This window comes from Erythrolamprus reginae, chromosome 2 (genome assembly GCF_031021105.1).
Source record: "Erythrolamprus reginae isolate rEryReg1 chromosome 2, rEryReg1.hap1, whole genome shotgun sequence".
Taxonomy (NCBI): domain Eukaryota; kingdom Metazoa; phylum Chordata; class Lepidosauria; order Squamata; family Dipsadidae; genus Erythrolamprus; species Erythrolamprus reginae.
This window is the reverse complement of record NC_091951.1, coordinates 9,600,096-9,624,927: the sequence shown is the minus strand read 5'-3', so window position 1 is coordinate 9,624,927 and position 24,832 is coordinate 9,600,096. Positions and strand designations below refer to the sequence as shown.

At 42.1% G+C, this 24,832-nt stretch overlaps 1 protein-coding gene across 1 annotated transcript; it reads left to right on the top strand.

The window, feature by feature from the left end:
• On the top strand, positions 1-20,967 carry LOC139163271 (vomeronasal type-2 receptor 26-like). Its single transcript, XM_070744221.1, has 5 exons — positions 1-162; positions 8,760-9,572; positions 16,463-16,664; positions 18,355-18,489; positions 20,072-20,967. The coding sequence occupies exons 1-5, from the start codon at positions 1-3 to the stop codon at positions 20,965-20,967; spliced, it is 2,208 nt and encodes a 735-aa protein (XP_070600322.1).
• Positions 20,968-24,832: the final 3,865 nt, after the last annotated feature.

The window sequence follows — 24,832 nt, the reverse complement described above, 5'->3', positions numbered from 1 at the left end:
ATGACTACAGAATCTTTGATGGATTTGCTTTCAGATGGGGAGGGCAATGTACCCAACTATAGATGTGGAAAACAGAGAAACACAGTGGCTGTTCTGAAAGGGGCTGAAACTGGCATCTCCATCCAAATGTCAACCATGTTGGGCACTTACAAAATCCCTCAGGTGTGTCTTTTTTGTGGAGACAGTTTTCAGTCATGGAGCTCAGAGGCTCTCTATTTTTTTATTTTATTTATTGTTAGAGTTCAAAGGGACCATGCAGGTCATCAAGTTCAACCTCCTGCCTGAGCAGGAATCCTAAAGCACCCCAGCCAAGTGGCAGTCCAATCTCCTCTTGAAAGTGTCCAGAGTTGGGGAGTTCACAACCTCCACAGGCAGGTTGTTCCAATGGTTGATCGCTGTGACCGTCAGGAAGTTCTTCCTTACTTCATAGAAACATAGAAACATAGAAGTCTGATGGCAGAAAAAGACCTCATGGTTCATCTAGTCTGCCCTTATACTATTTTCTATATTTTATCTCAGGATGGATATATGTTTATCCCAGGCATGTTTAAACTTCTAGGTTGAATCTCTCCTTGGTCAGCTTCCAGCCGTCCGGCCCTCTGGTGCCCTGGAGAATAAAGTGACCCCCTCCTCTCTGTGGCAACCCCTCATATACCTGTATACAGCTATCATGTTCCCTCTGGCCCTCCTTTTCTCAAGGCTATCCATGCCCAGTTCCCACAGTCTCTCTTCGTAAGTCTTGGTTTCAAGTCCCCTAATCATTTTGGTTGCTCTTTTCTGCACCTTCTCCAGAGTTTCAATGTTTCTTTTGAAGTGTGGTGACCAGAACTGGATGCAGTACTCCAGAAGTGGTCTGATCAGGGCATAGTAGAGTGGTATTAATACTTCCCTGGTCTTGGAGTGTAACCCTCTGTTGATGCAGCTTAGGATGGTGTTGGCTTTTTTGGTCGCTGCTCATGTTTAGTTGATTATCCACCAAGACTCCAAGATCTCTTTCGCAGTTACTGCTGCTAAGTGGGGTTTCTCCCAGGCTGTATGTGTGTCTATGTTTTTTTTTACCAAGATGAAGGTAAAAAACCTCTCTACTGCAAATAAAAAACAGAGCTTGATTATGAATACAAGAATTATATTGCTCATGTTAAATTTAAAATATCACCATTATTCCATTATTTTCAGGTCAGTTACAGTTTTGCTTCCCAAATTCTGCGTGATAAAGCTCATTTTCCCTTCTTCTACCCAATGCTCCCTGCTGAAGGAGTCCAGTACCAAGGGATGGTCAAGCTGCTCCTCCATTTCAGGTGGATCTTGGTTGGCCTGATTACTTCAGAAACTGACCAAGAGGAAAGATTCATAAGGACAATGTCCTCTTTGATGCTAAGAAGTGGCATTTGTACAGTTATACATCAAAGATTTCCACTACATATGCATCAGATAGTTGTGGAACCCCAACAATATTTGAAGTGGAGAGAAGTCAATGTGTTTGTTTATGGTTCGGGAAATAATGCATTCTGGCAAGGAATGGTGATTTTAGAAACAATACTTCAAGATTTTCAGCAACATGCCCTGGATAAAGTCTGGATCACAGCAGCTCACTGGGACCTAAATACTGATTTTACATTTAATACACATTCACTTAAATCTGTTTGTGCCATTTTTTCCTTTTTGATACAGAAAAAGAAATGGGGGGAAAATGATTCTTTTGATCTCTTTCTCGAATCCAAATTGAAATTTTTAATAAAAGCCTTTAGATGTTCATTCACTAAGGATGCCTTTTCAGTGAAAATCTGGTGGCGGTGCAGACAGAGAAAATATCCAGAGACTCTTAAGAAAGGGGAGATTGATCGGTTCCTGGCTCAGGATAGCTATCTCATTTACAACACAATTTGGGCTGTGGCAAGGGCCTTACATTCATCTAATGAACATATGTCCAAGCGATCAGGAAGGAACCACTTTACAAAAATGGAAGCTCCAAGGCTGAAAGCTTGGCAGGTATTTCTCCCCATCAGAGATAACTCTCCTGCTGATCTGAATTTAATTAATTTAATTTAATTTATTTAACTTTTAAGCCACCCAACTCCTTGCAGACTCTGAACAGCATACAGTCATAATAAAATGATACAGTATAAAATGCAAAAGAGTAAACCATGTAACAAGCAACAATGAAATAACCAGTTAAGAACCCTGAAAAGTCACTTTCATCCAACAAACATTCATTCTATTCTCCACATTGGCAAAAAGAATCCGAACTTTGTATACAAACTAAATAAACAAAATCTGACAAACAACCCCCACACAGTAAAAGATCTTGGAATACTAATATCAAATGACCTAAGTGCCAAAGCCCACTGCAACAATATCACCAAAAAGGCTTCTAAAATTGTCAACCTGATCCTACATAACTTCTGCTCCAGCAATCTCACACTACTCACCAGAGCTTACAAAACTTTCACCAGACCCATCCTCGAATACAGCTCACCTGTCTGGAACCCACACCGAATTTCGGACATCAACACCCTAGAAAAGGTCCAACGATACTTCACCAGAAGAGCCCTTCACTCCACCACGCGAAACAGAATCCTGGGTCTAGAAAACTTAGAACTACGATGCCTTAAACATGATCTAAGTATTGCCCACAAGATCATATGCTGCAACATCCTGCCTGTCAACAAATACTTCAGCTTCAACCGCAATAACACAAGAGCACGCAACAGGTTCAAACTTAATATCAAACGCTCCAAACTTGACTGTAAAAGATATGATTTTAGCAATCGAGTTGTTGAAGCGTGGAACTCATTACCAGACTCTGTGGTGTCAACCCCCAACATTTTTCTCTTAGACTTTCCACGGTTGACTTCTCCAGATTCCTTAGAGGTCAGTAAGGGGCGAGCATAAGTGCACTAGCATGCCTTCCGTCCCCTGCCCAATTGTCTCTCCTATATTTTATATATCTTTTCTCCCATCCATATATCCTTCCTCTACTCTAAGACGCAACTGGCAAATTCAAAGAGCTGTCAAGCCATGCCTCCCTGGCAAGAAGGTTTTAAAAGGACAGAACTTTTCCGGCTTTTCCGCTTTTTGAGCTATACTTTGAGGTTTGTTTACTAAATAAACTGGTTAAATGCTACAATGTTTCCTCCATTTTTTAAATTTAACATTGGTGACAAGAGTACCCAAAACACAACTCATAAATCAAATGACCAAAGCAATGCAGTCTGCAATGGCTTGGGCTCCAGCCATTTTCAACACAGAAAAAGAAACTTGGAACACCTACATTCATTCATTCATTCGTTTGTTTGTTTGTTTGTTTGTTTGTTTGTTTGTTTGTTCGTTCGTTCATTCATTCATTCATTCATTCATTTATTCAATTTTTATGCCGACCTTCTCCTTAGACTCAGGGCGGGTTACAACATGTTAGCAATAGCACTTTTTTAACAGAGCTAGGCTATTGCCCCCAAAATCTGGGTCCTCATTTTACCCACCTCGGAAGGATGGAAGGCTGGGTCAACCTTGAGCCGGTGATGAAATTTGAACCGCTGACCTTCAGATCTACAAGTCAGCTTCAGTGGCCTGCAGTACAGCACTCTACCTGCTGCGCCACCCCGGCTCATTTGTCCAGGTTCTGAATTTTCCTGCAAGCCGGCAATCTGCACGACATCACAAATGATAGGAAGAGAGCATTGTTCCTGAACTACTGTAAACCAGAGGTACCTCAAACACTAGCAGACCCCAAAACCATTGAAACCATTGCTGGATCCATTCTGCAAGAAAAACTCACCACTCACTTCCAACTAGCCACTCCGGTCAGGGTGAGTCACACTCAATTTCATCACACTAGACAAAAAGGGGGCAAATCCATAAATGACTTTGCAACATGCCTGAAAGAAATCCTATCCAGATGCAAATTTAAAGATCCAGAGGATATGCTCACAGACAGGCTTATCCTCAGAATGAGAAACACAGCTGTCCAGAAAAAACTTTTAATTGATGAACAGGTGATCCTGCAAGATGTCTTAAAGGCTGCAAAGGCTGCAGAAGTTTCTGATGCCTCAGCAGCAGATATCCGTAAAACCGCAGCAACAGTAAACCAGCTCCACACCAAAACGGGTCCAAAGATGGGCTACAAGAATGGTGGAAGGTGTTAAGCATAAAACGTATCAGGAAAGACTTGATGAACTCAATCTATATAGTCTGGAGGACAGAAGGAAAAGGGGGAACATGATAGAAACATTTAAATATGTTAAACTGTTAAATAAGGTGTTTTGCTTCCATTTTTCTTTGGATAAAGACAGTATTCTTGACTTTTCACGTGTGTGTGTCTGCTTTTTCTAACTTTGCATTTAATTAGGGCCTCGTGCAGAAAGGGAAAAAAGGATGGATATATGTTTTTCCCAGGCATGTTTAAATTCAGTTACTGTGGATTTACCAACCAAGGCTGCTAGAAATTTGTTCCAAGCATCTACAACTCTTTCAGTAAAATAATATTTTCTGGCAGGCTTAGGGCCATTGATCTCGCAATTTGTGAGATCAATCCTGAATGATATGTAGGTATGTGATTTTTTTAAACTGTTTTTTAAAATCTTTTATGATGTTTTAAATGTATTTTCTATATCCCATTGTAAACTTCCTAGAGTCCTTTGGGAGTTGGGTGGCATAGAAATACAATAAATTAAATTAAATTAAATTTTGGACAAAATTCTCCTTCAGTGGCCATTCTTCAAAGTTTAGACTCTCATCCGTGAGTTCTCCCTTTGGGCACCTGTTTGTTGATTCATTCAAGACTCAGAGAGTTGGTGGTTTTGTTTCTTGTAGTTATCCAAATCACTATGATTTATTTCTTGACTTTATGTTAAGACCCAAGAGACCTTTCTGAAAACTTTCATTAATTTGACACAAATATGTCAGATCATGTTTTGATGTCACTATTAGATTCAAATGCAAAGTTCCGTGGAATATTTTATCTGAACTTCTGGATTTGTAAATGGTTCTGGAGACAGAAACAGAATCTGGAGAAAGGGAAGGGTTAAGGGTGCTGTATATTTTTCTTGAGGACTCTGGAACTTCTGTCCTAGAAATGGTTTGGATTTCCTCCAACTCTTCATCTCATTCTTTGCAACCAAAGAGAAGGTACCACAGAGGTACCAAAGGTATCAGAGATATCACAGAGAAGATTCCATCAGGAACAGAAGACATGTTGTTGCTTATACTTGTGTTGCTTCTGTGGCTCCAGGGAGTCTATGGGATACTCAAAGTCAAATGCCCCCTAACTCTGAAGCAGAGTGAAATAGACCCAAACAATCATGACAAACCAGGAGATTATTTCATTGGTGGCATAATCTCTGAAAAAAGGGCTACTTTTCAACCATTGAGCTTCTATAGAAGTCCTTCAACCAATTTTTTCTCGTAAGTCCATCTCCCTTCACTGCATTAGAGCTTAGAAACATAGAAGACTGACGGCAGAAAAAGACCTCATGGTCCATCTAGTCTGCCCTTATACTATTTCCTGTATTTTATCTTACAATGGATATATGTTTATCCCAGGCATGTTTAAATTCAGTTACTGTGGATTTACCAACCACGTCTGCTGGAAGTTTGTTCCAAGGATCTACTACTCTTTCAGTGAAATAATATTTCCTCATGTTGCTTTTGATCTTTCCCCCAACTAACTTCAGATTCTGTCCCCTTGTTCTTGTGTTCACTTTCCTATTAAAAACACTTCCCTCCTGAACCTTATTTAACCCTTTAACATATTTAAATGTTTCGATCATGTCCCCCCTTTTCCTTCTGTCCTCCAGACTATACAGATTGAGTTCATCAAGTCTTTCCTGATACGTTTTATACTTAAGACCTTCCACCATTTTTGTAGCCCGTCTTTGGACCCGTTCAATTTTGTCAATATCTTTTTGTAGGTGAGGTCTCCAGAACTGAACACAGTATTCCAAATGTGGTCTCACCAGCGCTCTATATAAGAGGATCACAATCTCCCTCTTCCTGCTTGTTATACCTCTAGCTATGCAGCCAAGCATCCTACTTGCTTTTCCTACTGCCCGACCACACTGCTCACCCATTTTGAGACTGTCAGAAATCACTACCCCTAAATCCTTCTCTTCTGAAGTTTTTGCTAACACAGAAACAGACAAGCTAACAATGGAGCTAAAAGAACAAGACAACTCAAAATACTACCAGATTTGGAAAGACTTCTATACATGGTTTAATAAAAGAACAATTACTAGTAGTGCTGCATGATAAAGAAATGTTATAAAGGCAAAACCACCAAGAATCAATATAACCTTTTTTTCCTGTCTATTCAATAGAAAGCGAGTTAGGTATGTTTTATTATTAACTGTATAAAAAGAATTTACATGCATTAATATACAATACAAAACATTAAAGCTAGGTTATTAATTAAATCACTGGTCTCAATACCGCTAAGAACCAAATGTTGGCTGTCAGTAGAGCCAGCCGTAGGAGGGGAGGGGTGACAAAATAGATTCGTCTTTTTAAGTTTCGTGTGTGTTGTGTACATTGTTTAGATGTAAATGTATTGTCAGTTGTTATTGTTTTAATGTATATTTGTAAATAAAAATTATTTTAAAAAAAGAAAGAGCTTGTCCATATCCAGTGAATATCCAGTGAATGCGTCCAAAAACACAAGAACATTAAAAAAACAAAAACACCCATGAATGTCCCCTAACATAGTCTCAGCCTTTGCCCTGCTTCAAAGCTAAGAAGAATAAGTGGGCTTCAACACCTTCTGAACATCTTGCATGAGGGAGATATTCTTAGTCAAATCTTTATATAAATCTTTATAGTATTTATATAAGAGAACTAATAGTAAAATGGCTTTTTAGCCATCCATTATCTTAAAAATGCAACAGATTTTGAAGCATTCATAGAGCTACAATGAAGTATGGAAACCATCTGGCGATATCAGCTATCTGTATTAAATATTTAAATATTAAATCAGCTATTGGGATGTTTTATATTTTTGGTTGTGAGATGCCTAGAGTCCCTTGGGAGTTGGGTGGCATAAAAATTGAATGAATGAATGAATGAATGAAGGAAGGAAGGAAGGAAGGAAGAAGGAAAGAAACAAAGAAAGAAAGAAAGAGAAGAGAAGACAAGACAAGACAAGACAGGAACAGTCCATGAAATATCAAATACCTGAAAACCGGCTCCTAAAACCCATATTGTATTAGTGTACCCAACCGGAAGTTTGAAATATTGTATGAACCAAGATTTTATATGGTTCTTATTGCTTTAGTGGTGATATGAATGGTAATGAACGTTTTTAATAATATTAGAACTTTTAGCTTTTTAAAAATTATATTAATTGGATCTAGATGTATTGTTATGTTTTCTTTGATATATTGTGAGCCGCCACAAGTCCTCGGAGAGGGGTGGCATACAAATCCAATGAATAAATACTAAATAAATATTTTGGCATTTTATTAAATTGCTTGGAATAATACTTATGGTTGAATGGATTAAAAGTACTGTTATGGAAGAAAAGTGAAATATTTTTTCATTGATATGTTCCTACCTGCAGACTATCACACCCATATTTTGAGAAAACTCTACTTTTCCTTTTAACCATGGAGGACATCAATCAGAATGGTTATATATTATCCAATATCACCCTGGGTTATAATATCTATGACAATTTCTTCAACGTAGAAATGACTACAGAATCTTTGATGGACTTGCTTTCAGGTGGGGAGGGCAATGTGCCCAACTATAGATGTGGAAAGCAGAGAAACACAGTGGCTGTTCTGGGAGAGGCTGAAACTGGCATCTCCATCCAAATGTCGACCATGTTGGGCACTTACAAAATCCCTCAGGTGTGTCTTTCTTGCGGAGACAGTTTTCAGTCATGGAGCTCAGAGGCTCTCTATTTTTTTATTTTATTTATTGTTAGAGTTAAAAGGGACCCTGCAGATCATCAAGTCCAACCCCCTGCCTGAGCAGGAATCCTAAAGCACCCCAGCCAAGTGGCAGTCCAATCTCCTCTTGAAAGTGTCCAGAGTTGGGGAGTTCACAACCTCCGCAGGCAGGTTGTTCCAATGGTTGATCGCTCTGACCATCAGGAAGTTCTTCCTTACTTCTAGGTTGAATCTCTCCTTGGTCAGCTTCCAGCCATTGTTCCTTGTTCGGCCCTCTGGTGCTCTGGAGAATAGAGTGATCCCCTCCTCTTTGTGGCAACCCCTCATATACCTGTATACAGCTATCATGTCCCCTCTGGCCCTCCTTTTCTCGAGGCTATCCATGCCCAGTTCCCGCAATCTCTCTTCATAAGTCTTGGTTTCAAGTCCCCTAATCATTCTGGTTGCTCTTTTCTGCACCTTCTCCAGAGTTTCAATGTCTCTTTTGAAGTGTGGTGACCAGAACTGGATGCAGTACTCCAGATGTGGTCTGACCAGGGCACAGTAGAGTGATATTAATACTTCCCTGGTCTTGGAATGTATCCCTCTGTTGATGCAGCTTAGGATGGTGTTGGCTTTTTTGGTCGCTGCTCAGTGGGGTTTCTCCCATTGCTGGCTCATGTTTAGTTGATTATCCACCAAGACTCCAAGATCTCTTTCGCAGTTACTGCTGCTCAGTGGGGTTTCTCCCAGGCTGTATGTGTGTCTAGTGTTTTTTTTTACCAAGGTGAAGGTAAAAAACCTCCCTCCTGCAAATAAAAAGCAGAGCTTGATTATGAATACAAGAATTATATTCCTCATGTTAAATTTAAAATATCACCATTATTCCATTATTTTCAGGTCAGTTACAGTTTTGCTTCCCAAATTCTGAGAGATAAAACTCATTTCCCCTTCTTCTACCCAATGCTCCCTGCTGAAGGAGTCCAGTACGAAGGGATGGTCAAGCTGCTCCTCCATTTCAGGTGGACCTTGGTTGGCCTGATTACTTCAGAAACTGACCAAGAGGAAAGATTCATAAGGACAATGTCCTCTTTGATGCTAAGAAGTGGCATTTGTACAGTTATATATCAAAGATTTCCACTAAATATGCATCAGATAGTTGTGGAACCCCAACAATATTTGAAGTGGAGAGAAGTCAATGTGTTTGTTTATGGTTCGGGAAATAATGCATTCTGGCAAGGAATGGTGATTTTAGAAACAATACTTCAAGATTTTCAGCAACATACCCTGGATAAAGTCTGGATCACAGCAGCTCACTGGGACCTAAATACTGATTTTACATTTAATACACATTCACTTAAATCTGTTTGTGCCATTTTTTCCTTTTTGATACAGAAAAAGAAATGGGGAGGAAATGATTCTTTTGATCTCTTTCTCGAATCCAAATTGAAATTTTTAAGAAAAGCCTTTAGATGTTCATTCACTAAGGATGCCTTTTCAGTAAAAATCTGGTGGCGGTGCAGACAGAGAAAACATCTAGAGACTCTGAAGAAAGAAGAGATTGATCGGTTCCTGGCTCAGGATAGCTATCTCATTTACAGCACGATTTGGGCTGTGGCAAGGGCCTTACATTCATCTAATGAACATACATCCAAGCGATCAGGAAGGAACCACTTTACAAAAATGGAAGCTCCAAGGCTGAAAGCTTGGCAGGTATTTCTCCCCATCAGAGATAACTCTCCTGCTGATCTGAATTTAATTAATTTAATTTAATTTATTTAACTTTTAAGCCACCCAACTCCTTGAGGACTCTGGGCAGCATACAGTCATAATAAAATGATACAGTATAAAATGCAAAACAGTAAACCATATAACAAGCAATAATGAAATAACCAGTTTAGAATCCTGAAAAGTCACTTTCATCCAACAAACATTCATTCTGTTCTCCACATCGGCAAAAAGAATCCGAACCTCGTATACAAACTAAATAAATAAATTCTGACAAACAACCCCCACGCAGTAAAAGATCTTGGAATACTAATATCAAATGACCTAAGTGCCAAAGCCCACTGCAACAATATTGCCAAAAAGGCTTCTAAACTTGTCAACCTGATCCTACGTAGCTTCTGCTCCGGCAATCTCACACTACTCACCAGAGCTTACAAAACCTTCGCCAGACCCATCCTCGAATACAGTTCACCTGTCTGGAACCCACACCGAATTTCGGACATCAACACCCTAGAAAAGGTCCAACGATACTTCACCAGAAGAGCCCTTCACTCCACCATGCGAAACAGAATACCCTACGAAACTAGACTTACAATCCTGGGTCTAGAAAGCTTAGAACTATGACGACTTAAACATGATCTAAGTATTGCCCACAAGATCATATGCTGCAACATCCTGCCTGTCAACAAATACTTCAGCTTCAACCGCAATAACACAAGAGCACGCAACAGGTTCAAACTTAATATCAACCGCTCCAAACTTGACTGTAAAAGATATGATTTTAGCAATTGAGTTGTTGAAGCGTGGAACTCATTACCAGACTCCGTGGTGTCAACCCCTAACCCCCAACATTTTTCCCTTAGACTTTCCACGGTTGACTTCTCCAGATTCCTTAGAGGTCAGCAAGGGGTGAGCATAAGTGCACTAGTGAGCCTTCCGTCCCCTGTCCAATTGTCTCTCCTATATTTTATATATCTTTTCTCCCATCCATATATCCTTCCTCTACTCTTCATTGATGTATTCTATTCTCATATCTCTTCTTCTATCCCTTCCCTGATATTTACTACTACACGTTTTTATTCTCTTTAACTTTCAATTTGTATTTGACAAAATAAATAAATAAATAAATATCTCAAAGGCTGAAGTAGTTATCTAGCAGCCCCAAGGCCTGCCAGTATTGCCATGTTTTCACAGCCTTTCGGAAGGCCAGGAGGGTGGGGGTAGTATGAGTCTCTGGGGACAATTGGCTCCATAGCTGGAGCCACCACAGAGAAGGCCCTCCCCCATGGTCCTGCCAATCAGCATTGTTTGGCTGATGGAACCTGGAGAAGGCCAACCCTGTGGGCTCTAGTTGGTCGCTGGGAGTCAAGTGGCAGAAGGCGGTCGCATAAATAGTCTGGTCCGATGTCATGTAGGGTTTTATAGGTAATAACCAACACCTTAAATTGTGTCCAGAGACCAATTGATAGCCAGTGCAGCTTGTGGAGTGATGAAGCTATGTGGGTGTACTTAGGTACACCCACTACAGCTCATGCAGCTGCATTCTAGACTAGTTGCAGTCTCCAAACACTTTTTAAGGATAGCCCTATGTAGAGTGCATTGCAATAATTGAGCCATGAGGTGATAAGGGCAGGGTAACTGTGAGAAGATAATCCCAATCCAAATAGGGCCGCAACACCAGGTGGACCTGGCCGCCACACCAGGTGGACCTGTGCAAAAAAACCCTAGCCACAGCCGAGATATGTTGTTCTAGTCTCAGCTGTCGATCTAGGAGGAACCATAAGTTGCGGACCTGCTCCGAGGATGGTTAATGTTTTTCCCAACAGAGTTATGGATGGACAGATGAAACAGTCCTAGGGAGGTAGTACCCACAGCCACTCTGTCTTGTCAGGGTTGAATTTGAGTCTGTTCACTCCCACCCAGACCCTCACAGCCTCGAGGCACTGACACATTATATCCACTACTTCACTGAAGTGGCACGGGGTAGAGATGTAAAGCTGTGTGTCATCAGCATACTGTTGGAATCTCACTCCATGCCATTGGATGATCTCACCCTGCAGTTTTGTGTAAATGTTAAATAGGAGGGGGGAGAGAAATGAGCCCTGAGGCACCTCACAAAGAAGGGGCCTAGGGGAAGACCTCTGTCCACCCACCAACACCAACTGTGAATGACTAGAGAGGTAGGAGGAGAAACACTGCAGAATAGTAACTCCCACTCCCAACCCCTCTAGTCATCACAGAAGGATACCATGGTCAATGGTATTGAAAGCCACTGAGAGATCAAGGAGCACCAAGATAGAGGGGTACCCTGTATCTCAGGCTCACCAGAGATCATCCATCAGCATGACCAAAGCAGTTTAAGTAGATAGATTCATAGATTTGTATGCCACCCCTCTCCGAAAACTCGGGGCGGCTCACAGACGTTGGAGCACCACCACCTTCTTAAAATAAAATAAAGTGATGATTGGAGACTGGACAAAGGTTTTTTAGATTAATTGGAACTAGGGATGGCTTCTTGAGGAGGGGGTTCACAACCACCTCCTCTAAAGGCTGCAGAAATGACCCCTCACTCAAGGAGGCATTGATCAACACCTGGATCCAGCCTCGTGTCACCTCCCTGCTGTACATATAGGAGCAGATTTTTCAGTTCAGGTTGGCAGAGGCCCCGCTCAAATTAGCCAAGAGATAATGAATGGGAGCTAATTAGCACATTCCTCCTTAAGATAAGGTCTGTAAATCCCAAACATACCCTTACAAATTTCCAGGTTTCTTTTCTTTCTCATTTATCGGCATCTCTGCATGACTCTTAAAGGAGCCACAGCAGTTTCTAAGTACGGCAGTTATGAAACTCAGGATCTGAGTCCTCCACCATGGCAAATGTTGAAACTCCATGTCTCTTTACCCAGAAACCCTCCCTTATGGTCAACTGTTTCCTAGAGCTATACTGACTAGACTTTCTTTCATAGATTCATTTTCTGAACTTTTCCCCATAAAAATATTCCTGTCTGCTTCTTGACCTTCTGACCCAAGCATGTAATAGGGGCTCATAATCCCCAATGTCTCCTTTCTCTCTGACTCAGACATTACCATCCTTGGGGTTTTTGCAGTCTCTGGAGGTTCCTCAGGTTCCAACTCTCCCTTACTCTCACTCTCTGACTCAATAGTCAAGAACACTGGCCTAGGGTACCAAAATGGACCCGATTCATAGGAACATAGAAACATAGAAGACTGACGGCAGAAAAAGACCTCATGGTCCATCTAGTCTGCCCTTATACTATTTCCTGTATTTTATCTTACAATGGATATATGTTTATCCCAGGCATGTTTAAATTCAGTTACTGTGGATTTACCAACCACGTCTGCTGGAAGTTTGTTCCAGGGATCTACTACTCTTTCAGTAAAATAATATTTTCTCACGCTGCTTTTGATCTTTCCCCCAACTAACTTCAGATTGTGTCCCCTTGTTCTTGTGTTCACTTTCCTATTAAAAACACTTCCCTCCTGAACCTTATTTAACCCTTTAACATATTTAAATGTTTTGATCATGTCCCCTGTTTTCCTTCTGTCCTCCAGACTATACAGATTGAGTTCATTAAGTCTTTCCTGATACGTTTAATGCTTAAGACCTTCCACCATTCTTGTAGCCCGTCTTTGGACCCGTTCAATTTTGTCAATATCTTTTTGTAGGTGAGGTCTCCAGAACTGAACACAGTATTCCAAATATGGTCTCACCAGCACTCTATATAAGGGGATCACAATCTCCCTCTTCCTGCTTGTTATACCTCTAGTTATGCAGCCAAGCATCCTACTTGCTTTTTCTACTGCCCGACCACACTGCTCACTCATTTTGAGACTGTCAGAAATCACTACCCCTAAATCCTTCTCTTCTGAAGTTTTTGCTAACACAGAACTGCCAATGCAATACTCAGATTGAGGATTCCTTTTCCCCAAGTGCATTATTTTACATTTGGAAACATTAAACTGCAGTTTCCATTGCTTTGACCATTTATCTAGTAAAGCTAAATCATTTACCATATTACAGACGCCTCCAGGAATATCAACCCTATTGCACACTTTAGAGTCATCGGATCATCCTCACACTTTAGATTCATCCTTCTTAGAATCTGTGACTAACTTGGAGAAAAAAAATAAAAATATATACTAAAAAAAGAATCTGTGACTAACTAACCCAGTTGTGGACCATTCACAACATTTACAATCAACAAATACCCCCCTATTAACAAAACACAATATTATAAAAGTGATTTCTAAGTGGCTTTCCTGGTTATTATTCTGAAAATTTACATCATTCTGAAACTCAAATCCAACTTAATTGCAAATTGTTTGCAATTGTACTTTCATTTTCTTTTCCCTAATTCCTGTTTTTGCAAACTATCATTTTATTTTTATTTCTTTTCAAAGTGAATACTTATGAACAATGGTTACAGGAACTGGGCATGGCTAGTCTAGTGAAGAGAAGGACCAGGGGTGACATGATAGGAGTGTTCCAATATTTGAGGGGCTGACACAGAGAGAATGGGGTCAACCGGTTTTCCAAAGACACTTGAAGGCCTCAAGGAAAAATTCAACCTAGAAATAAAGATAAATTTTCTGACAGCAAGAACAATCTATCAATGGCACAGAAGTTGCCTTCAAAAGTTGTAGGAGCTTCATCCCTGGGTGTTTTCAAGGAAATACTGGACTGCCATCTATTAGAAATGGTGTAGGGTCTCCTGCTTGGCTGGGTTGCAATGGATGACCTACTAGGTTCCTTCCAACTCTGTTATTCTTAACTCTGTTAAGTAACAATTCCTGTTACTTTAGGCATTATTGCATCTCTTTCAATCAGTGATCCTCTAACAATAAAGTGACCAGATTATAACCTTGGTGAATCGGGCACCATTGCCATGGGTCTGTGTGTGCAACAGATTAATGGCGGTGGCAACCCAAACTCACACAGGCTTCAATCAGGGCCCTGTTATAAAGCCTCTTCCCCTCAGAGCATGGTGACCGAGCATGTTACCCCTTCCTCAGGTAGTAGAAGAGCACATCCGATAGATGGAGGGCGCAGAATACCACAAGCAGGTGGCAAGCCTTTTGCAGCAAAGCGCCGGGCAGCTCCATCCTGGAGAGCGAACCATATTTACTCAGCAAACTCGGGCATGTGGAGATGCCTCATGGCTGAGAGCTAGTCAGTCCCCATCCAACCTCGCTGAGCTTGGGAGCAGAGGACACAGCCCCTTGACTCTCAAGCTTGGCGGGATCAGACAGGATGCAGCCCCTCAGCTACTAAACTCAGCGGGGTCAATCGCCAGCAGAGCCTGGAGCTGCCTCCTCATAGCCAGACCTTAGGCCATCGGACGTTGGAGGTGGTGCTCCTCCCGGCCAATGTCTCAAAGCCCAAGCCCATCACAGATTGCCTCAAGCCTTCCCCTTTGCTTTTTAAAAAATCAGGACTTTTAAAAATTGTTGCGAGGCAAATTGCCCAAAAGCGGGGCTGCCCTGCCAAAAGTGGGACATCTGGTCACCTTATCTAACAACTCTTTCTATGGCCAAGACATTATTCTGTGCCCATGTCTCAATACCTTGGCCTTATTTGCTATAAATTGGATAAGTGTTGTGTTCCAGAGAATCTACTGAATCCCACATGATTAGTGATGAGCGAACCCAACGGTATTCGGGTTCGGCAAGTTCGGAGAAAACTTCGGGTTCGGAGCAAACTTCAGCCGAACCTGAACCGAACCCGAACTTGAACCTGAACAGGGAATCCCTCCCATGAAGAGATTCTGGGGGCGGAGCTTTGAGGTCATCGGCAGGTTGCTAAGGACACCAAAGTGATCACTTCCTGGATTCCATGGAATCCAGGAAGTGATCACCTTGGCATCCTTAGCAACCTGCCGGTGACATCAAAGCTCCGAACGCCGAACACGACCCCGAACTTTGCCCGAAGTTTGAAAAAATTTTGGGTTCGTGTTCGGCATACCGAACACCGCAAAATTTGGTACGGACCTGAATTGTGCAGGTTTGGTTTGCCCATCACTACACATGATACAATGGAACAGTTCAATACCTCTAAATTCCATACCCAAAAGCCTCCCTTTGCCGAAAGACTCACTTTATTCCTTGGTTACAACCAGCTTTAATCTTTTGCCTCAGTATGGCCATAGAAAGCAATGGATGTAGGGAGAAAGAAAGAAGTCTTTGGAAGGATCCCTTGGTCTACACTGGGAATCTTAACATTATTTGAACAAAGAGAGAATGATGTTACAATTGCTGCTAGAGTAGATCAAATTATTTATTTATTTATTTATTTAGTCCAATACACAATGAGGGTTTTAGTGGGTATATATCTATATATATATATGTATCAAATGTTTTTAGCTGGAATTTTAAAATTAAGGGAGACTAAGATGGTCCCGTTTCGGCCTTGTTCTGGCCTCATTAGCTAGCCACACCCTTCCTTACTGGGATTTGATCTGGTAGCCTCTGCCTTGTAAGGCAGAGAATTAGCAGTTGAGCCATCAGACCTGATCCCTCCAGCTCTGTACCAGGGAGGGGCTTTATGTTTTTTTAATGTCGGATCACCCTGGTATATTGAAGGAACGTCACAGCTCCTTTTTGCCTCTAGGCCCAACCCAGGACCATTTCAAGGCAGTTAATTTATTCATAGCCGACAACTATATTCTGTATGTATCAAATGTTTTTAGCTGGAATTTTAAAATTAAGGGAGACTAGGATGGTCCCATTTCGGCCTTCTTCTGGCCTCATCAACTAGCCACACCCTTCCTTACTGGGATTTACACATAGTAAAATACATGATGGATCTTTTCAAAATACTTCTGATGTGTTTTCTAAATTCTTCATTTCCTTTCCAGATGCATTCCTTTCTTCAAAGTTCTCAGTTTCACAATAATTCCATAGAAGGGGTATATTTAGATGAGAAAGGAGATCTGACAGCTGACCTGGACATTGTGAACTGGGTCATTTTCCCAAATGGATCTCTCAAGGGAGTGAAATTTGGGATGCTAGAAAAAGGGGCATCCCAGGATTTTAAAGTTACCATCAATCAGAAGAGTATCACAAAAATGGAGATGCTGAACAAGGTGAGACTAATATTAATTTATTCTACTCAAGGTGGTAAAAGACCCAATGGCTCAACAGCTAAGGTGCCGAACTTATCTATCAGAAAGGATGGCAGTTTGGCGGTTTGAATGCCTGGCGATGCATAACGGAATGAACTCCCATTACTCATCCCAAATTCTGATAACCTAGCAGTTTGAAAGCATGTAAAAATGCAAGTAGAAAAATAGGGGATCACAATCTCCCTCTTCCTGCTTGTTATACCTCTAGCTATGCAGCCAAGCATCCTACTTGCTTTTCCTACTGCCCGACAACACTGCTCACCCATTTTGAGACTGTCAGAAATCACTACCCCTAAATCCTTCTCTTCTGAAGTTTTTGCTAACACAGAACTGCCAATGCAATACAGTGATCCCCCGGTTATTGCGTCCCCGACCATTGCGAACAGGGTAATTTGCGATTTTTGAACCCGGAAGTCAAAACACCATCTGCGCATGCGTGCCCTTTTTTCTATGGGCACGCATGCGTAGATGGCGCCGGGCAGATCAGCTGCTGGGCGACTTCCCTGGGTCTTCCCCCTCTTGCTGGCGGGAGGGCGAAGCCCCCCCCAGCACCCGCTCGCCCGCCCTTCGCCCGGGAAGTTCGCCAGGAGTCAGCGGAGAACGGCGCGCCTGTTTTAAAACGATCGGAGCCAGCCGGCTCCGATCGTTTTAAAGCAGGCGCGCCGTTCTCCGCTGACTCCTAAAGCGGGGAAGTTCGCCAGGAGTCAGCGGAGAACGGCGCGCCTGTTTTAAAACGATCGGAGCTTTCCAATGAGTCCCGAAGACAAACGTCAAACTTCCGCGTTTGTCTTCGGGACTCATTGGAAAGCCGCGCGGGTGTTTTAAAACGTCGCCGCCGACAAGGGGGGCTTGCTAGCACCCCCCCAAACCCGGGTTGGGGGTTCGGGGGGGTGCTAGCGAGCCCCCCATGTCGGCGGCGACGTTTTAAAACAGCCGCGCCGCCCCCAATCTTCGGCTCCTCGCTAGCGCTGCGGAAGTTAAAAACACCATCTGCACATGCGCAGATGGTGTTTTTACTTCCGCAGCGCTACTTCGCGAAAACCCGCTCGTTGCGGGGGGTCCTGGAACGGAACCCTCACAACGAGCGGGGGATCACTGTACTCAGATTGAGGATTCCTTTTCCCCAAGTGCATTATTTTGCATTTGGAAACATTAAACTGCAGTTTCCATTGCTTTGACCATTTATCTAGTAAAGCTAAATCATTTACCATATTACAGACCCCTCCAGGAATATCAACCCTATTGCACACTTTAGAGTCATCGGAAAATAGGCAAACCTTCCCTACCAAACCTTCCCCTATGTCACTCACAAACATATTAAACAGAATAGGACCCAGAACAGACCCTTGTGGCACATCGCTTCTAACCTTTCTCTGCTCAGAATACTCGCCATTAACAATAACTCTCTGATGTCTACGCTTCAGCCAGCTTGAAATCCACTTAAATATCCAGGGATTAAGTCCAACCTTCACTAATTTATCTATCAGCTCTTTATGTGGAACCGTATCAAAGGCTTTGCTGAAGTCTAGATAGGCAATATCCATGGCACCACCTTGATCCAATCATATAAAGAGACAGGGAATAAAGAGAAAAAAGAAAGGGGAAAAAAAATATTATATCTGTCTTTTCTCAGCCCCTGCCTCTTTCGAGATGTGTGGAAAGCTGTCATCCTGGATTTAGGACGGGGGCTCAGGAAGGGAAGCCCATATGCTGCTACGACTGTCTTCCTTGTGCAGAAGGAACCATCTCTACCATGGAAGGTGAGTGAAAAACAAACAAAAGGGGCAGGCATTTTTTATGAAAAGCTGTCTTGATAGGCATTGAAAAGCCTAGCTTTAAAAAAATATATCTTGTAATACGTATAATTTACTGCATAGATAGTGATAAAAGTAATCTTCTAACAGAAATCAGAAAGGGGGTCTAGGAGGGCTTGGAATTAGAAGGGAGAGTCTCAGTGAAGGGCTACCAAAATTTTTACTACCACACTGTGGCCATGGTTTATTTATTTTATTTATTTATTTATTAGATTTGTATGCCGCCCCTCTCCTTAGACTCGGGGTGGCTCACAACAATAATAAACAATATATAACAAATCTAATAATTTAAAAGAAACACTAAAAACCCCATTAAGCAAACATACACACAAGCATACCATACATAAACTGTATAGGCCCGGGGAAGATGTTTCAATTCCCCCATGCCTGACAGGAAAGGTGGGTTTTAAGGAGTTTATGAAAGGCAAGGAGGGTAGGGGCAGTTCTAATCTCTGGGGGGAGCTGGTTCCAGAGGGTCAGGGCCGCCACAGAGAAATTTCTTCCCCTGGGTCCCGCCAAATGGTATTGTTTAGTTGACGGGACCCGGAGAAGGCCAACTCTGTGGGACATAATCAGTCGCTGGGATTCGTGCGGCAGAAGGCGGTCCTGGAGATATTCTGGCCCAATGCCATGAAGGGCTTTATAGGTCATAACCAACACTTTGAATTGTGACCGGAAACTGATCGGCAACCAATGCAGACTGCAGAGTGTTGGTGTAACATGGGCATACCTAGGGAAGCCCATGATTGCTCTCACAGCTGTATTCTGCACGATCTGAAGTTTCCGAACACTTTTCAAAGGTAGCCCCATGTCGAGAGCATTACAGTAGTCGAACCTCGAGGTGATGAGGGCATGAGTGACTGTGAGCAGTGAGTCCCGGTCCAGATAGGGCCGCAACTGGTGCACCAGGCGAACCTGGGCAAACATCCCCCTCGCCACAGCTGAAAGATGGTTTTGTAATGTGAGCTGTGGATCGAGGAGGACGCCCAAGTTGCGGACCCTCTCTGAGGGGGTCAATAATTCCCCCCCCAAGGGTTATGGACAGACAGATGGGATTGGGTGTTGCTTGCCAGCCATGTGATTAGGTGGGAGTGGCTTGACAATCAGGTGACTTGACTAAGGATTTTCTAAGAACCTCAAAACAATACCCATATCAATGGTCTTAAAACAAGCAGGTCATCAAATTCACCCACATCCTACAAGAAACGTATGTAACCAGGCATGGGGCAATTAGATCAAGCCCCCCCCCCTACTAAACGTGATGTGTGGTTGTGAATGAATTGGTTGACTGATTTTAATATATTGGGATTTTAGTTGTAATTTTTTATTCATTATATTTGTTGTTGCATTGTTTATATTGTATCTTCTGAGCCTCCCTGAGTCTCCGGTGAAAGGCAGCATATAAATATAATAAATAATAAGTATTATTATAATATACAAACAGATTCATTCACAAATCTCCAGTTTCATTCCAATGATGCATATGATAGAAAAGCATGTATGCAGATATTAATTGTGCTCTTTTCAGATGCTGAAAAATGTACCAAATGTCCATCAGATCAGTATCCAAACATCAACCGAGATGGCTGTATACCCAAGACTGAAACTTTCCTATCTTATCAGGGAAATTTGGGGATCATCCTAGTTTTTCTTGCCTTGGTCTTATCTTTGGTAACAGGCTTGGTCTTGGGAATCTTCTTTAAATTCCAAGAAACTCCTATAGTCAAAGCCAACAATAGGGATCTCTCCTACATCCTCCTCATCACCCTCCTGTTTTCCTTCCTGACCTCTTTTCTATTCATTGGCCAGCCAAAGATTGCCACTTGCCTTCTCCAACAAACAGCCTTCAGCAATATCTTTTCAGTTGCCATTTCTACTGTCTTAGCCAAAACTGTCATGGTGGTATTAGCATTCTTGGCCACAAAACCAGGGAATAAAGTGCAGAGATGGCTGGGGAAGACCTTGTCCAATTCTATCATTCTTTCATGTTCTGGTGTTCAAATTGTCCTCTGCAGCATCTGGTTGGCCACTTCTCCCCCATTCCTTGAATCAGACATGCACTCACAATATGCAGAGATCATCCTCCAATGCAATCAAGGCTCTGTTGCCATGTTCTACCTTGCCCTTGGCTACATGGGTTTCCTGGCTTTCATCTGCTTCACAGTGGCTTTCCTGGCCAGGAATCTTCCCGGGGCCTTCAACGAAGCCAAGCTCATCACCTTCAGCATGCTGGTCTTCTGCAGTGTCTGGATATCCTTTGTTCCCACATACCTGAGCACCAAGGGGAAGTATATGATGGCTGTGCAAGTCTTCTCCATGTTGGCTTCCAGTTCTAGTCTGCTGTTATTAATTTTCCTACCCAAATGTTACATTATTATTTTAAGACCAAATCTGAATACAAAAGAATATTTGATGTCAAAATAAAATAGTTTGTTTATGTGGATCTCAGAAACATCAGCTAATCATTGTAACAAAGACTATTTGATACTTCAATGTTCTTTTTTTTAAAAAAAATCCCCACCCCATCATTTCTTCAACTGCTAGAAACATCTACGGAGGTTCTCAGTCATTCAGGTCATGGTTGTCCTAAGTATGCTTTTTCAAGAGGCAAGTAGACTTTCTGGCTTTTATTTGAAGGTCTTTTGTTTCTCATACAAGAGGCTTTTTCAGCCCTGACTTGATAATGGGAAATTGAAGGATTTATACTCCTTGAAGACATCTGGTCATTTGCATTCTTTTAGCAAGTAGGATAATTTTCCAAAAATACATTTAACCAGTGGGCAGGCTGGAGGGGTTGGGAGTGGGAGGCACTGTTCTCTAGTGGTTCTCCTCCTACCTCTCCAGTCGGTCATAGTCAGTGTTAGTGGGGGGTCAGAGGTCGACCTCTATGTCTCTCCCTTGTGGGGTGCCTCAGGGATTGGTCCTCTCCCCCCTGCTATTCAATATCTACATGAAACCGCTGTGTGAGATCATCCAAGGGCATGGGGTGAGGTATCATCAATATGCCGATGATACCCAGTTATACATCTCCACACCATGTCCAGTCAACAAAGCAGTGTAAGTGATGTGTCGGTGCCTGGAGGCTGTTGGGGCCTGGATGGGTGTCAACAAACTCAAACTCAACCCAGACAAGATGGAGTGGCTGTGGGTCTTGCCTCCCAAGGACAATTCCATCTGTCCGTCCATTACCCTGGGGGGGGGATCTACTGACCCTCTCAGAGAGGGTTCATAACTTGGGCATACCACAGCTGACATTGGAACATCATCTTTCGGCTGTGGCAAGGAGGGCGTTTGCCCAGGTTCGCATGATGCACCAGTTGCGGCCCTATTTGGACAGGGAGTCATTGCTCACAGTCACTCATGCCCTCATCACCTCGAGGTTCGATTACTGCAACACTCTCTACATGGGGCTACTTTTGAAAAGTGTTCGGAAACTTCAGATCATGCAGAATGCAGCCGCGAAAGCCATCGTGGGGCTTCCAAGATTCGCCCACATTTCCACAACACGCCATGGCTTGCATTGGCTGCCGATCAGTTTCCGGTCACAGTTCAAAGTATTGGTTATGACCTTTAAAGCCCTACATGGCATTGGACCAGAGTACCCCCGGAACCGCCTGCTACCGCATAAATCCCAGCGACCGATAAGGTCCCAATGTTGTTTGATGGGCCCCAGGGGAAGAGCCTTCTCTGTGGCGGCCCCAGCCCTCTGGAATCAACTCCCCCCAGAGATTAGAATGCCCCCACCCTCCCTGTCTTTCGTAAACTACTCAAGACTCACTTATACCGCCAGGCATGGGGGAGTTGAGACACCTTTTCCCCAGGCTCTTTTATACTTTGTTTTATGTTTGGTGTGAATGTGTTGTTTGGTTTTTTAAATAATGATTGGGTTTTATATGTTTTTTAATATTAGATTTGTTCTACTATAATATTGTTTTTATTATTGTTGTGAGTTGCCCGAGTCTTTGGAGAGAGGTGGCATACAAATCTAATAAATAATAATAATAATAATAATAATAATTATTATTATTATTATTATTATTATTATTATTATTATTATTATCTTGAAGCACAAATTTGTTTAATGACAGTGCTGGGGAAAAGGGTTTCATAGGGAGGATTCATAGAGAGATAGTATTTCCAAAAAGTTAGAGAAAGCACAAATTTAGAGAAAGAGAGTTTGAGTAGAAGCTAGCTCAACTTCAAAATCTTATTTTATTTTATTTTATTGTCCCTGGGCAGCTATCTCATCTACTACATGGTCTGGGAAGGGCCTTAAATTCAGCTCACATATCAAAGAGACCAGTGAAGTACAGAGCTAGTACGAAGGTGGAAGCTCCAAGGTTGAAGGTTTGGCAGGTATTTCCTTTCCATTAGTCATATTTGCTTGAAATATGGGAATTATTATTTATTTAATTAGTTTTTTATTGTTTATTTATTATTTGGATTTATATGCCACCCCTCTCTGAGGGCTCTGGGCAGCTTACAACATACAAAAAGGCAATATACATCAAAATCCAATAACTTAAAATTAGAAGTTAAATCTAAAAACTAAGGAACCAATTAAAATACACACATATCCATTCAATCAACAAAACCACTATACATTCATCGGCCAGGGGGCAGAATCTAATAACCCCAAGCTTGCCGGCATAGGTGAGTCTTTAGACTCTTTTGATAGGCAAGGAGAGTGGGGGCAGTATGAATCTCTGTGGGAAGCTGATTCCAGAGGGCCAGAGGGCCCACAGAGAAGGCTCTTCCCCTATGTCCAGCCAAGTGACATTGTCTAGTTGATGGGACCTGTTGAAGGCTGACTCTGTGGGACCTAAGCGGTTGATGGGATGCATGCGGCAGGAGGCAGTCCCATAAGTAATCTGGTCCCATGCCATGTAGGGCTTTATAGGTCATAACCAACACTTTGAATTGAATCCAGAAACCAATTGGCAGCCAGTACAGATCACGGAGTGTTGAGAGATGTGAACGTGTCTGGGAACTCCCATGACCGCTCATGCAGCTGCATTCTGCACAATTTGTAGTTCCGAACACTCTTTAAAGGTTAGCCCCATTGAGAGAGCATTGCAGTAGTTGAACCATAAGGTTATAAGGGCCTGAGTGACTGTGAGCAGAGACTCCCTGTCCATATAGGGCCGCAACTGGTGCACCAGGTGAACCTGAGCAAACACCCCCCTCACCACAGCCAATAAATGATGTTCCAAAGTCAGCTGTGGATTGAGGAGGATGCCCAAATTAGTTTTATAAGTGGATGGCTTGATTATTCATTGTTGAAAAAAACATAAATTATCCTGAAAGGCAAATTCAATCTATTTCCAACTTTCCATTTACTTAGTTTTCTTTTTATTTTACTATGATACTTTTGTTTTTGCAATATTTTCTTGTTTTAATTTTTTAAAGCAAATACATTGATGACTTGGTTGTTCAGCCACCTTTTTTTTTAGTTCAAAATGATGAGATGGTATAAACAAGAAGTCGACTTGGGATTACATATTCGACTAAGTGTTGGTTATGACCTATAAAGCCCTTCATGGCACTGGACCAGATTATCTCAGGGACCGCCTTCTGCTGCATGAATCCCAGCGACCAGTTAGGTCCCACAGAGTGGGTCTTCTCCGGATCCCGTCAACTAAACAATGCCGCTTGGCAGGACCCAGGGGAAGAGCCTTCTCTGTGGCGGCCCCGGCCCTCTGGAACCAACTCCCCCCGAGATTAAAATTGCCCCCACCCTTTTGTAAGCTACTTAAAACCCACCTCTTCTGCCAGGCATGGGGGAATTGAGATTCCCTTTCCCCCTAGGCCTTTACAATTTTATGCATGGTATGTCTGTATGTATGTTTGGTTGTTTATATTAATGGGTTTTTAATCGTTTTTAGTATTGGATTATTACTGTACGCTGTTTTATGATTGCTGTTAGCCGCCCCGAGTCTTCAAAGAGGGGCGGCATATCAATCCAATCAATCAATCAATCAATCAATAAATAAATAAATATTAGAGACAATCCATAGTGGGTGGAGCTAGCCTCCAAGAATGGAAAGTTACTGCCCTTTACCCAATCAGGACCAGGTCACAATAATGAAACTTCCTGCTTTGTTTATAAAATTAATGATAAAGTTTATAGAAAAATCTGACAACAACCCTCAAGTTAAAGAAAAATCTGAATGGCTGGAATTTCTTCTAAAGGGTAATTATTTTTAGATTATTTTTTTCTTTTTAGAGGAATTATATATTCATGTTGAATGATATATCAGTGGGAATGTGAACATGGCCAGATGCATAC